General features: G+C 44.7%; 2 protein-coding genes across 2 annotated transcripts; one reads left to right on the plus strand and one right to left on the minus strand.

The window, feature by feature from the left end:
- Nucleotides 1-1493: 1493 nt before the first annotated feature.
- On the plus strand, nucleotides 1494-5483 carry LOC104582056 (chorismate mutase 3, chloroplastic). Its single transcript, XM_010231347.3, has 6 exons — nucleotides 1494-1784; nucleotides 3183-3402; nucleotides 3513-3602; nucleotides 4154-4297; nucleotides 4718-4810; nucleotides 4916-5483. Exons 1-6 carry the CDS (start codon nucleotides 1525-1527, stop codon nucleotides 5105-5107), a joined length of 999 nt encoding a protein of 332 aa, XP_010229649.1. The 5' UTR covers nucleotides 1494-1524; the 3' UTR covers nucleotides 5108-5483.
- Nucleotides 5484-6053: 570 nt separating this feature from the next.
- Nucleotides 6054-9820, minus strand: LOC100834995 (cysteine-rich receptor-like protein kinase 6). Its single transcript, XM_003562930.4, has 7 exons — nucleotides 8909-9820; nucleotides 7941-8075; nucleotides 7626-7756; nucleotides 7335-7545; nucleotides 7008-7245; nucleotides 6781-6931; nucleotides 6054-6657 (listed from the first exon to the last, which is right to left on the minus strand). Exons 1-7 carry the CDS (start codon nucleotides 9765-9767, stop codon nucleotides 6319-6321), a joined length of 2064 nt encoding a protein of 687 aa, XP_003562978.1. The 5' UTR covers nucleotides 9768-9820; the 3' UTR covers nucleotides 6054-6318.
- Nucleotides 9821-15562: the final 5742 nt, after the last annotated feature.

Raw genomic sequence — 15562 nt, forward strand, 5'->3', positions numbered from 1 at the left:
CATGTGAGTCGCGCAGTTTCTTTTTGCATTTTTTCTAAAAAAATCAATCCCCTTTGGTTTACCTCCTCTCATCAGCAAAATCATTTAGTGAACACCTTATATCAGATGTGGATGTGGCATGGCAGAGGATGCCAGAAGTACGCTAGATTGCGAACTGAGCCTAACTCAGGTGGTTGTTTTCTTGTGGTGGAACCAGCCCACTTAGGTTCCAGTCCCAAACTTGGCATGTGTGCTCGTATTTTTTGGATTTATTCCAAGCTTTAACCGGCGTTGTGCTTTCAGTGGGAGTGACGTACCCGTCAATTACAAGGCGCCTGCGGTGACTTTTTCAATCTCAAAATGATCTGCAGGCGGTCCATTCTCTCGGAGGTGCTAATATGAGTAGGGTGTGCGTGCGTGCGTTCATAGGGTGAGTGTGAGTGCTTGCGTCTGTACTGTGTTTCCTAAAAAAAAGTACGCTAGATTTGCTTGGGTGTGTTTGTATGGTGTCAAAAGTGTACCTTACCAGTTCTATGGAGTTTGCACGGTTTGCGAACGTTTGATTTTGATATTTTGCCATTCATAAAACGAAGTTCCATACTTTATATAAAGATATTAATGTTTGTGATGCCAAAAAATTGTGTGTTGAAAGAACACACACATAATATGCTTTTGGTTGAGATAATCTTCTTTTACGGCATTTTGTCAAGTGACCACACATTTGAGCGCCTATATTTCACCCGTATTTATACCGTTTTAGTTGTTGAGATGGCCTATAGTTCAGTTTTCTTAATCATTATTTTTCATGTGATGTGATTGACTTGCACAAATTTCAATGTAAAAAGAATAACTGAACTATTAGCGATCGGAGCTATGGAGTAAATGATCGAGGTTGGTGCACAAATTCTCGAATTCTACATTTGCCTACTTAATAACACATACGGAGTAGACGTTTGCTTTTAGGCAGTCATTTTAATCATAAGCACCCAGACAGAAAAACCCCGAGAACACAACCTGTAGCCATATGTGAGCGCCATCTAGTTTGGCACAAATAAGCCACGCCCGAGATGGATCTCCATCTCTGTCCATGCGAGCCAAAACACACGTGATTTTTCAAAATCGACTCTTTAGGTACGCTCAGAATCCTATGTATGAACAGTACGGAGAAAGGAAAATGAGGCCAATATATTTTTCTGTGAGATGTTGAGGCCAATCGCAGCCTATCACTTGAGAAATACTACTCCTGTACTATGTATGAGCTGTAGGGAGAGAAGCCCATCTGCAGCCGTCCATCGGAGCACCATCCAACGGCAGAGCATGATAACGGTGTCGTCCGTCACGGACTAACGGGAAGGGAGGACACAACCCGTTTCCCCCGCCTTCTCCGTCAGCCAGGCCCCATCGCAGCCGTCAGGGAGCCATCGGACGGTGGGGGGCACCGGGAGGCCGGCTGATCTCGCCGTTATAAATAGACCCACACACGCTCCTTTCCTTCCCTTCCCTTCCCATCTCCATTCCCTCCTCTTGCTTGCACACACAGCAGCAATGGTGCCGCGCTCCCTCAACTCGACCTCGCTTCCCGACGCCGATACCCCGCCGCCGCCGCCGCCGCCGCCGATCGACCCGAACGACGACGCGGAGGAGCAGCTTTCGGCTGAGGCCCCTGACCTGGCTGCCCGCCTGGAGGCGCTGGAGCTGGCGGCGTCCGAACGCGCGGCGGATTTGTCCTCCTCATCACGCGCGGGGGTGATACTTGAGGAGCCGGCGGAGCCTTCGTCTTCCAAGCCGTGGTGGTCGCCGCCACGGTACGTCACTTGCCAACCAGCTGCTGCTTGTGTGGGGTTTAATTTGGGAGGGTTTGTACTATGGTTCGGCGGCTTCGATATCTCCTCTCTTCTGCGTTTTAGTTTGTTTGGTTTCTTTGAGAATGCATGTAAGCAGATCGAACTGAAGCTTCATGGGAAGATTTTGGTACCGATCGACATATGATCGTTGATCGATCTCCGTCTGTTGAAAAAAAGCTGCAGTGTACTGTCGATCACCTCGCTTAATAACTTCTGTTGTGTTTCCCTTGCGTTGTTGGTATTCTCGAAGCAACGATCTGCGTGCGGTGGTGCCAATCCGTTGAGATCTCTTGCAAGCTTTTGGTTGGTTTATACCGCAGTGCAGCGTTGCAGAGATCGAGGAAGACATGGAGTTGTTGTTGTTGTTGTGTGTGTCGGTCTTCTTCGTCTTGCTGTACGATCGATCTCTACGTCTTGGTTTCTTTGTTTGGTTTGTGATTAATTCGTTCGCATGCATGTTTTCTGGCTTCATCTTGGTGTAGCCAAACCAGCCTGCAGCATGTTATCTGCTCTGCATGCAGTTGTGTGTTGCAGAAAGAGAAAGCCAGGCCCTGGCCTGTACTTTTCAGTCTCGTATTTGAGCCTTTCGTTCTTCTTTACTCCATTTGATTTCGATCGATCAAAATCAGCTAGGCTGCACTTTATCGTCTGCGCTCTATGTTACTTTGTGGTGTAAATTCTTGTTACTTCCTAAGTAATATACCTTTTCCTCCTGGTTAATTTATTTTGATTTCTTTCTCCTTCTCGTCTGGAATTAATTCACTACGGTTCGCGTCTTATCCTCCAAACCTTTTTGCTTGTTTCTACTCCCCCGGTCCATAATAAGTGTCTCACACTTAGTATAAATTTGTACTAAATTGGAGACACTTATTATGGATCGGAGTGAGTACTTCTTTTACGCTTTAATTGTCTGCCGGAATACCTAGTAAATTACCCTCTTTATTAATTAACGGCTTACTGCTTGTCTGTCGTGGATTAGTCTGTTCTTCACTGCTTCTATTCTAGAATGCCATGTTTTGGTTACTCTGCAGTTTCCGGTTCAACATCATAATTGTACCCTAGTTCTCCACTGCTGATCTAATTCTAGTTTATTACATATATAGTACTGGAGATACATGAATGCCAGTTCGTTTACAGCATGTTGAGTTTCCAATTTGACACCACTGGTTCTACTGCTTGTTTACTGCATATTAGAGATGCACGCTGCATTTTAGATTCTTTTTTATTTCAGGGAGATACATTTTAGATTTTCAGTTCATCATGTATAATTACTACAGTTTCAAAAAAAAGTGTGATCACTATGCAATTTCCAAATAATTTGATACCACAGTGTTGCATTTCTTTATTGCGCACTTGCAGGGGCTGGAGAGTGGCCTTCAGCACCGCAACTATCAGTGACACGCTGGAGAGGCTGGACGACAGCATCGTCCTCAGACTCCGGGGGAGGGCGCTGCACTGCTTCAACAATGAGGCCTACGACCTCCAATGTTACCCGATCATACACTCCAATGGGCAATACCTGTTTAAGGGATCCCTGTTTCAGTACCTGTTCTTTGAAGACGAGAAGCTGCACGCTGAGGTGATCCACTTGATATCTTAATTGTCAACTCAACTCAAGCTGATGTTGGTTTCAGGATAATGGCAGCAGAGGCTGACCGTTAATACACTGCATGGTTTTGTCTTTGTCAGATTGCACGGTACAAGTTCAGCTCATATGAGACCCCTTTCCTCCCTAGCCTTCTCATGGAGCCAATCACTAGAATTCCCTGGAGTCTACAGGTTCTATATTATTTAGCTTGTTGATTATTATAGACGTATCGTTCCTGGTAGTTCCTGGTTGTTCGATGCATGATCATTTAGGATTCTAGTGTACTCTTATTTGCTCTGCTTACTTGTTTGGACAAAGGCCACTCCTAAGCTGATAGTTGGCATCAGCATTAGATATCAGGTAGTAGGTAACAAGAAGGCCATTTTATTTCTACTAGTCAAGAAAAAGTCACTTTGAGACTGGATCTGAAATTTTGGTACCAGACTACTTTATGTAGAATGGTATTTTCAAAAGGTGCTTAATAGAAGAAGAAAAATTATAACCTGTTATGAGAATGATAACACAGTTTTGAGGATTGGTAACACAGTTTTACACTAGCAAAGTTTGATATCGTCTGATAGTGGAACTCAAAATCAGTTTTCCTGCTTTTAGAATACTTTTAAGAATGTTTACTTGCGCTAAACATGTTAAGGCAGGAAAGCTTTCATGGGGCCATACTCTCTTTGGCTGCACCATAAATCATAGTCCTCCGGATTTAACCCAGCTAAACTTGTCTGCACAGGGTCTGCATCCAGCTGCTGAATCTATCAACATAAATGAGAGGGTTTTGATAAGGTACTTCTATGAATTTCTGCCAATGCTTGTGAACGAAGGAAGTGATGGTCAACCTGTATCAAGCTCTCAGTGTGATGTCAAGATTTTACAAGTGAGAGACATAACTTTGTCTGTTAGTTCTTCATTCGCCATCTGCCCTTCACCATAGATCAGGCCATGTTGTTGTCTTGCTTGATTAATTGTTCCAGAGCTACGATTTCCTACCGGAAAGTTCTTCACAACTCTTAACGTGTCACTGTCACTAGTTGATATACTCCCTCTGTCCCACATTAAATGACTTTCTGTTACATCTATCTAGACGCTTTTTAGGCATAGATACAGCCATATTTGGGCAAATTTGAGTCACTTAATATGGAACGGAGGGAGTACTTGTGAAACATGTTTCTGTGCCATGAAGATTCATGCAGCATTCTTTTGAAATACCAGCACTTCACATCCTTGACATTGCTTCTGTGCGAACTTTTTCTCTTTTGATAAATTGTTCTGCCTGAACTTTGATCAACTGCTGCAGGCACTCTCCAATAGGATCCACTATGGCAAATCTGTGGCAGAGTCAAAGTTCCTGGAGGAACCTGAAAAATATACGTCTGCAATCAGAGAACAAGTAAGTGCACTGCAGTCCATTCCCCCATTCTTCATGGAAATCACAATATGTAGCAGACAGTACACCTGATTGACAAGCTGCTGTTTGTGTCGAACTTTTATGCAGGACAACGATAACCTGATGGAGACACTGACTAACCCTGATGCTGAGGAGGAGGTTATTACGCGTGTGAAGAACAAGGCCATGGTCTATAGGCAGGAGGTGGACCCTGAGTTGGTCGGCGAGCTATATGACAAGTTGGTCATCCCAATGACCAAGGAAGTGCAAGTGCAGTACCTCCTCAGGAGGCTCGATTAGTCTGAGCCCCATCCTTTTTGCCTATCTGCCTGAAGACACTGAACTCTATGGACATGCAACAGCTTACCCTGAAATGATTAGGCCATTTTTTACTTCTGACATCATGCTCTGGTGCAGTTTTCCTTCCAGTAATTGCAGCTTCATGTAGTGTAGTTCGGTTTTCTGGGGAACACAATGTAGTTGCAGATTCATTGAATCAGAATGAGTGGTTAAGAGTTGAGATCATGCTATCGTTGAGCGAATGGCTGGACTTGTGTTACTCTGAATCTTGTACTTGTTGTTTTTTGTGTTTTATTGTACTTGCTCCGGCAAGATGTATTGCCCCTCGGACACGTTTGAACAATATATTCAGGTGGGGAGACTCCCCCCACAACAACCCCCCCACCACCCCCACACCCTTGATTCCTAAAAATAAAGAATTCTGTGAACAGTGTTAATGTTTCATCTTTTCCTGATAGCCCATCCTCAGAATTTTCTCTTTGTATGTATTTTTCTAAGTGACAACTGACAAGAATGTTTAGTTAGCTGCTTCTTGATGGTTATTTCTCCTGCTATTAGGCTGATGTGGGATACCATTACAACTAGTATTGATTTTAGGACATCTTACACTTGGTAAGGAAAAAGGTTCTGTTTTCTTGTCCTCCAAATTTTGCAGCTTCAGATGTTTGTCGTAGACATGGTTGGCTGATAGATAAGCCAAGATTAACTATTCTCAGAGTGTAAGCTTGGTAGTAATCTGAAGTTGAGAGATAAGTCCCCTGCGGACGGGGGCCAACCCATATGGTTTGAGCCCAATTCATGTCTCATGGGCTCAAACCAAACCTCTCTACCCATCTGAAGTTCTGAACCCAGTGCAAAACATCAAACTCAACGGAAATTCCACAATTTCGTTCTAGAAAATAATAATCGGAACTTCCGCATCAATAAATCCAGATGAAACCGCATCAATAAAAATGGCTTATGCCAGGTAAATATCCTTTCACTATATTTTTAAAATTTCACTATAAATGTTTAGTCGCCCAATAAATAGACAATCCCAATACAATCAACTGGACAACTACTATTGTAATCTGCCATTGAGATCGTAAAATATATACCATGCGGGAAAGGGGATGAGTAAATAATACATATGAAGAAGGCTCTGCCCCTACATCAAACTTGATAATTTTTGCAAGATGATACACACAATAAACTCCACGATAATCTGAAACTTATCTCGGTTCAAGTTCAGTAATCGAAACTTCGTTCGGTGACATAGGCAACCTGTCCGTGGACTGCGAAACTCCTCGGAATGGCTCCGAGTGCATGTCTGAATCTTTGGTGCCCCAATTTTGGAAGCAAAATGCTGGCCTAGATGGAGCTTGGAGTGACACGGTGCTGCTGCTCAGCATGACATTCACCACCGACATCATCGGTCTATCTGCCGGGTCTTCTTGAACACAAAGAAGTCCCACGTGAATGCACTTCAGCATCTGGTCTCCAGGAGAATGCTTAGTCAGGGATGAATCCATTGTTTCTAGAATTGTTCCCATTGTCCAATGCTCCCATACCTGCATTACGCAAGTTTAGTGCTCCATATTATTATTACGGAGTATAATAATAATAATAATTATTATTATTACAGGATGTAACTTTGGGTAATAACCGAAGTTTGTAATAGCCAGATTACTCACAAAACTTAAGAGATCAACAGATTGCTCCGAGTCAAATGAGCCGCTGTTCCTTCTTCCTGTGACGATTTCTAGTATTAAAATACCAAAGCTAAACACATCGGACTTGATGGAGTAATTCCCACGCATAGCGTACTCCGGAGCCATGTATCCACTGCAATAAGACCATTATATTACAGACAGGCACACATGCAAATTTCTTATAATGGGGCAATGTCTCCAGAACTTACTAGGTTCCGACGACACGGTTCGTGACATCTTGTGATTGATCACTTCCGAACAGCCTTGCTAACCCAAAATCTGAAATCTTAGGATTAAATTCATTGTCTAACAGAACATTGCTTGCTTTAAGGTCCCGATGAATTATTTTGAGCTGAGAATCTTCATGGAGATATTGTAAGCCTCGAGCAATCCCATTGACAATCCTAAATCTCTTTCCCCAATCTAGCTGACTGCTTCTATCAGGATCTGTCACACGGAAGGAAAAAAAAAGTCAGAACTGTACACAAGAAATTTCAGTTGTTTCACTGTTGCAAAATGGGGATGAGTTACTCTACCAAAAAGAATGGTGTCAATGCTTTTGTTGGGCATGTATTCATACACAAGTAATTTTTCATTTTCTTCCAAGCAAACACCGAGAAGTCTCACTAAATTCTTGTGTTGAAGCTTAGCAACCAAAACAAGCTCATTTTTTAGCTCCTCTATCCCTTGTCGAGAACTTTGTGAGAGTCTTTTAACTGCTATTTCCTCATCGCCAGCAAGGACTCCCTGTAAAAATGAAGATGTTACTCACTAGAAGTTTACAGAACAGAGACTAGAAGGATACAGTGGAATGATATGATTACCACCTTATAAACTGCACCAAACCCTCCTTCGCCAAGTTTATTGCTTTCATCAAAGTTATCTGTTGCGACTCGTAGAGTTGATAGGTCAAGAATGAGTGAATCGATAGTCTGTATGTCCTCTGGATTGGTTGGATCTATCATAAGACAAAGCACATTCAAAATAGTGCAAGGCATTACTGTAATTCCAGTTTTCATGTGAGAATGATGTCAAAATAGAACGTTATTAGGTGCATCTGTATAGAACGTTGAAAATAATACCATATTGGCCAGAATCTTAATATGAAACAGTGCAATTGGAAAATAACTGAAAAGACTTACAAGCTAGTGATTGCTTTCGTGCCGGTTTCCTCTTCCTCATCCACAGACAAAGGCAAAACATGACAGCAGCCATAATTGCAGCGGCTATAGGCAGGGCAATCGCTAAAATCCTACCAGCACTGTTCGTTGTTCCACCTTTAAATAAAAGGAATGATTAATAAAATACAAACAGAATATAGTTCTAAAATATTCCGAAGAAGATGATGCATCTGCCTTGTTGTGATGCAACTTTTACTTGATGAAGCTATCAACACCTTTGATGTGTATAGTGCCCAAAGTTTTATATCTTTCTGCTTTGAATTAATACATGGACAGGAGTGTTTCTTACAAGAGCCTGTGTGAATACGACAAGTAAGAAGGAAAAACGTGCAATTATGTAGTAACTGAATACCAGATGAGAAGGAGATACTTGTTTCAAGAATTTTATTTCTACTTAGACCAAATTATAGAAGGACGATCTAATTTCAAAATGCACTCTTCACATGAGATTTTTTATGGCTAGCATTCAGCCAGAATGCAACACTGACCAGGCAGCCAGGGGCTTCTATGATGTTCCCTGTTCTCCAGTCAATCAACTGATAGCTACGGGACTGCAAGGAAGTCACAAATACAGAAAAAGGAGAAAGCCAAGTGCTTCTTGAAAATGATCTCTGACTCTTTTTCGTTGTTTGCTACTCCTTTTTAATACAATTAAAACAACCAAGTGCTTCAGAATTCCTTTTTAATAAATTAAAACAACCAATAGAAAAACACCTGATTGGCGGTGACACTACATATTACTAGTATAATTTGGAATCGGATCAAATTGGGCAACCTGTTAGAATTATGTTGTGTAAATGGACTCGACGCAATTCACCTTGAGTTTCTTCAGAGATCGAATTCTCCCTGAATCGCGCAATTGCTTCTAGTATAAAGACGAGTCGTGCACGCGAATGCAAATGAGATGGAAGTTATTTCTCCAGGCTCACCTCCTCCGGTTTCCGGTGGCGTCGCGTTCGCCGGCGCCGGCTCTGGAGCTGCCCCCAAGGAAGGCGCCGGGAGCTGCAGCAGCGAAGGCCCGAAGAAGAACGGATACTGCTCATACCTGTAGAAGCACTGAATTCCAATAATCCTACCACCCTGCTTCCCGCTGAAGAATTTGGGCATGTCCCTGATGATATTCGCGAGGCAGCTCCGGCAATCGGCCGATGCCATGTCCGGCCTGCACTGCGCAAGCCCGTAAATCTTCGGGTACCCCTTGTCGACCGTCTCGAACCCGGCCTCCCCTGTGCCGAACCGCCTGGAGGAGTTCGCGGCCGCGTAATCCGCGGTGGCGTTAAGCAGCACGCCCACGGCGTCGTCGAACAGCTTCACCGGCGCGGTCACGTTCTGCGTGTTCATCAGGGCGATGGAGTTGCCGTTGTCGCCGCTGGTGTCGGACACGAAGTTCTGGTCGGAGAAGCGGAGGAAGCAAGGGTCGTAGAAGACGGAGGCGTCCCTGTCGTAGGCGCAGAGCTGCTGCGCGTCCTGGAAGGCGGTGGCGACGCAGGCGCCGCAGGCGGAGGCGCTGGTGTCGCCGCGGCAGAGGGCGAGCGCGTAGACGATGTCCGGCAGGGCGCCGACTCTTCCGGTCGCGAAGAGCGTCCGCGACGAGTTGGCGCTCTTGGGTAGGGTTAGGGAGAGGGCCCGGATGTTGGCCTGGTAGGTGCTGTTGGCGGTGTAGTTGCTGTTCTTGCCGCAGAGCGGCGTCAGGGCGGCGGCCGGCGGCGCGAGGAGGAAGGCGAGGAGTAGGGCCGCGGCGGGGGCGAGGTGGGAGGGGAGGTGGTGGTGCTGGTGGTGCGAGGCCATTGGAATCGGTGGAGAAAACCCGGAGACGGTGGTGAGGTGAAGCACAGCGAGGAGTATATGCAGTAGGCATTTCCTTTAAAAAAAAAAGGGAAGAAGAAGACGAAGAGGGTACCGGTGGTGGGGCCAGGGGCCCTGTGAGTTTGACATCACTAGATTGAAAGTCTGACATGGTTGGCGCCATCCATAAATACACGCGGGCCTGGGCGTGGGCCATGGCCGGGCCGGACAACAGCGGCGGCGAAAGTGGGTCAAGTGCTTCGTTTCGTTTCCACGCCAAGTCTTCGTGATGTAGAACTGTACTGTGCTGAGATGCTCTTCAGACGATTCCAGCACGGCGTCTAACGGTTGAGTCTACACGTATACAGCGTAGGTTCCCGTCACCTTGATGGCTTCACAGGCCTTTTGTTTTTGGACTGGGATAAAACTCTGAGGGCAATAGAATAGAAAGAGTGCAATTAACTGGAGGATAGGATCTGGTGGATTCCTTCTCCCGAAGGGCAGTTCACTGTAAGCTCTTTCCGTAGAAAATTAAAATGGCAGTAAGTTGATCTCCCAAAATATTTTCCGTGGAGAATGAATATTTCTTTGAAAATTAGTATCTTTCTGTGGCTGATTGCCCATAAGAGTACACTTACTAAGGATGTATTGTTGCTCAGGCGATGGAAGGGGATCCTAGATGCCAATTTTGTGGGGCGAATGAGACTATTGATCATTTGTTCCTACATTGCCTCCTTGCGCGTTTTCTGTGGAATGTAATTAAATGTGATTTTGCTCTTTCTGTTTTCACTGACACGGTCTTTGATATCTGGACAAAATGGCTGCCCCTAATTAGTGGCAGGTCAAAAAACTTGGTGATGGTGGGGATCGCTGGGGTTTTCATGGTATTATGGAATACTAGAAACAATGACTGCTTCAAAAATATAAAACCTGCTTCTCCTTCTGGGGTTGTGAGATTATTATGCTTTTGGCTTAACCTGTGGTCGATTCTTCAGAAAAAGTAGACATATCAAAACCTCATGCGGTGGGGAACTAGGCTTGCGGAACAAGTTGCCAAAGAAGTGTTGAAAGCTGCCTGTGGATGGCATCCTCTACATCAGCCAACTGCGCAATGAGAAGAAAAGTGGTGTTGTTTGAAGTTTGACCCTTTGGTGTCTTGGTCTACTGAATTGCTGCGGTTCTTAGTTCTGTGTTTTGGTGGTGGCACATGACAGAGGACTGATTCAGCTATGTGAGCTCCTTTTAGTTTACTGTAGCTTTTTGGAGATCTCTATCTGTGTTGTGCACTGTAATGTGTCGTTTTTTTTTTCCTTTTTCTTTTTTCTCGGACCTGAACCTGTAGAACATGTTGGTTTCTTATAATAGAAATCGGAGAGGGCGAGCCTCTCTTTTTCAAAAAAAAATACTACCTCCGTTCCATAATTCTTGTCGAAATCTTACATGTATCTAGACACTTTTTAGAAATATATACATCCATTTTTGAGCAAATTTAAAACAAGAATTATGGAACATAGGGAGTAAAAATAAGAATAAGCATAAGGGTCGGGTGATTGGACGCAGAATCCCAACACTATGTACCGTGGGCCGGGTCTCACTTATTATTTTTTATGAAAGAATGTGCATAATGTTATCTGCGGACCAATATCCGATCTCCTTGGATAAAATGGATTAATATCTTATCATATGTATATGATTTTCTCCATGCACTTTAGACTTTGACTTCATTTGTGTCTATTTTACCATTTGGCTAACTAACTTTTTTTCTTCTATTTTGGCTATTTTCTCCAATACATTATAAACTAATTCAATCAAACATATGTGAGCTAGTACAAATATTTTAAAATGTTGTCAACTTTGTCTAACAAGAACTACTACAGAATCACTTATTTCTGACGCGTCGGAAAACCTCTAAGCTGACGCAAAACGGACGCGTCTGTAATCAAGTCTCAGAAATAACCAAAATAGTACACGTCGAGACGCGTCAAAGAGAAGGATTACGTTCTGACGCTTCTTACGAGCGAATTTTCATAACTGAACAAGTGCGAGCCAGCGGGTACTTGTAGAGGTCACTCTTCTGACACTTGCTCATCGGCAAAGCGTTAGAGAAGACTTTTCCTCTTACACATATTGACTACGGATGAGTCAGACAGCTTTCTCCGCTGGCACCTTATTTGCTAAGATGCGTCAGAGAACGTTTGTGCGGTTTCAAAAAAAATTGCGCGCACTGACGATTTTTCTTCACGTCGTCAGCAGCCAGTTTTGCAAAAACATAATTAAATTAATTGCACAGAACTAGCCACTAAATCAAATGCAGGGTCAAAGATTATCATTGCATAGATCTAGACATACATTGCATTACATGCAAGATCCAAATTAACATACATTGCATATTGCACAAGATCTAACACTAAGAAATTGAAACATCTAACACAACCGTGTCACAGACGGTGATGATGGGGATGCTGCATTGGTGATGGTTACCGTGCTGCATGTCGTCGGAGGAGGACACACTGAAGTAGAGACAGTAACAGTGAACGGTAGCACAATGACAAAGGGCAGCAACGTGGATGATGAGAAGGGAGAGACGGAGTACAAGAATGGTGGAGGAGGCGATGGCGATGGGCACGGTAACGGTGGTGGACAGAAGTGAAGCGCCTTGGGGCACGTCAAGGCCGGCGTCGTTGCCGCATCCTTTCATCCACAGCGTCATCACGGGTCCGGATAGGGAGACTTGACAGGCGTAGCTTGCTCTTCACCGTTTCGCTCTCCGAAGACGCCGTGCAGATGATGGCGCCGACCTCAGAAGAGCCATGAGGGGTGTCCGAGTCGGAGGAGAGTGCGATGTAGTCATCCGTCGATAAATGCACCGGTAGCAGAGGTGTAGCTGGCGGACGAAGCGGAGGCGCCATCGGATGCCGCACCATCGGCCGGACCGGCGGCCTCGCCAACGACGACAGAGCAGCCGTCGTCAGAGCAGCAACCATAGATCAGTCGGACGAAGCGGATCTACAAACCCTACCAAGACAAACCCTTTTGGGCGAACCATGGCGAGGTGGATGGAGGTAAGATATATGAGGAGCTCGTGGTGCATCGTCTTCCTCCGTTTGAGGGTATTTATAGGCGGGGGTGAGGCCGGGAAACGGACTGGAGGCGGAGGCGATGGACCAGAAGAGGAGGCCATGGACTGGATAAATAGATGTATGTGCATACTCCCGAGGCGGGTCGCCGGGAGCGCCATGGCTATAGGCTCATACTCCACTCGATTCCTGAAATACACTACATCTCCGCAACGAGGGGCAAACCCGTGAACCTTTATAAGATTCGAAAACTCCTCTGATGCTTCCAAAAGACACTTCACTGACGTTTGTTTGTGTGCCACGCGTCAGAGGTGTGGTTGAGCTTGCCGCGTGCCCTTTGGCCTTCATCTTTCGCCTTCCCATGCAAACTCAATGCCTTCATCGTTTTGAATTCCTAAGCAATAACTCGATCTATATATGCCTATATACATTCCGGCATGTGCATCCTGCAAAGATCAGTCCGGCGGCCTTGTGTGATTGAGTTCGATCGTTCGCTAGCTTTAGATCATCGAGAAAATGGCCTCCTTCTACATGCAGACGTGGTGTGGGGACTCGTTCCAGTCCTCCTCCATTGAGGCGGAGAAGAGGGAGTTAGACGGCGAAAGCCCTTACCGGAGGCGGCCGGAGCCGGTCTCATCGGACGATGAGGAGGTTCGTCGGAGGAAGCGGCGCCAGAAGAACCGTCGCTGGTCTGTACACGGCGAACTGTGATGCCACCCCCCCCCCCCCCGGCTCCCGAACCAATGGCGGCCGCAAAAGGCACCGGGATGACCCGCCTCCACTGATGCCTCCGCCACCTCCCCAGACCCATCGCCGACGCCACCGACGCCGACGCCTCCGATAACACTGTCGGCATCAAGCACCGCAACGACCCGCCTCCTCCGCCACCAACGCCTGCATCTCTTCCCGCTCCGTCTTCGCCTGGAGCTCAGGCTTCAGTACCGCCGCCTTCATCTCCTCCAGCACCACCTCCGGGATTTCCAACTGTTCCGGTATCACTTCAAGCGCTCCGATCATTGATCGGCGCCCTTGAGAAGTGCACCGAGGCATTGGGGAAGATAACCAGAAGAGCGCAAGAATATTTTTTTTTGTCTTTATTTGTATTATTTTTATATTTTTATATGTAATGATGGAGATGAACTATATTATATATGATCAATATGTATATGTATTTTCAATTTTCGATCCATTCGAGTTTTCTTTAATTAAATTAATTTCGATCAATTCGTACAGGACTGACCCGCAAGTATCAGAAGAGAGATTTAAATTTGTAAAAGGTGAAAAAAAAACATCACAAATAATAATGCAAGACGTACATCAAGGTTGGAAACAAGCTAGCCTGACGCGTGATGAACATGGTCAGAAAAACGCCTAAGAAACACTGACGCTTTACTGCTACTCGAATGTCAAAGATTGTGCCGCCCATGTCTTTGACACGTTCTAAGAAGAAAGCATCAGGGGAGCTTTACACTCCCCTGACGCTTTACTGCTACTCGAATGTCAAATAATTAGCTTGCAGGAAAATTATTTGGGTATGCTCTTGTCCATTAAGACCAGAAGAGAAATTTTGTAAAAGTTATTGCCATACAAGTTTAATCTTGCTCTATGTTTTGCAAAAACAATATAAGCTTTTAATTAAAGCCTATCTTTGTTTCTTGCATGATAATTATCTTTTGTTTATGTTATAATCTGTCCAAATCTTTTGTAAAACTCTTCAAAACAGAAACTAAACAAGTTGCAATTAGAAGTAACCAAGTGTGCATCATCATGGCATATGCATCATAGCATGTTTTTGTATTGAATGTTGTGCTTATGGTGTGTATGCTTTCTTTTATTTTAGATTGTGTGGATTGTGAACCTTGTTGTTGTGAAGAGTGAGAGAACTACCACAACCTTGGACAATGCAACTTCACTTTGATCATTTTCCCAAATATTTTACTATGCACTAGTTGTTTTATTAGATGCATTAGGAATATTACTCGTACCTTTATGCTAACTATAAGTCCCAGGTAGTATAGTTTACCTTTGCCATTACCTTGCTACCAAATTGCCATAGATTGTAGTTGAATGCTAGGCTATGGTAGTATCGTGGGGAAAATTACTACATTGTGATATTGTTATGCCTTTGGCGATATGAAATGTTTTGATAGATTAAGGAAAAACAATTAATTCAATGAACCGTCCTGGGTGGGCTGCTTTGAGGATTTTGAGGATTAGCGGCGTCAGATCCATTTCTATGGGTCCCTCTGAGTCGACTTCCCGTGGATTCGGGAAGGGATCGTCCATGGACGTCTCACCCGTGGATTTCGGGAGTGCCTACGTTGCAACTGTGGAATGCCACCTGGGGTAACCAAGACTGGACTAGTTTCCTATTTAGCAGCTTCCAGTACAACCACAATGCTATATGGGCTCTGGCGAGACAAGAGTAAGTTGTATGAACCTAGACCCGAGAAATTGTACTGAGGTAGAATGTGTAGGGGGAGCGTGTTTCTCTCGTGGTTTAGGAAATTATTTCTGAAAATCTCGTAATCGATGCCGTTGCTACTCTACCCTGAGGACAGCAAGGGTTTAACCCGTCGGTTTCTTGTGGGGAATGTGTACAAACTCTCGAGAGCGTCAAAACTACTTAGCCGTGTCCCCGGCAATGAACAATTTGAGCAACTAGATGTGGAGCTGTAAGGAAGGTCTCACTCATTCTAATTTCTTAATAAAATGAATGGT

Source organism: Brachypodium distachyon, chromosome 1, assembly GCF_000005505.3.
Source record: "Brachypodium distachyon strain Bd21 chromosome 1, Brachypodium_distachyon_v3.0, whole genome shotgun sequence".
Taxonomy (NCBI): domain Eukaryota; kingdom Viridiplantae; phylum Streptophyta; class Magnoliopsida; order Poales; family Poaceae; genus Brachypodium; species Brachypodium distachyon.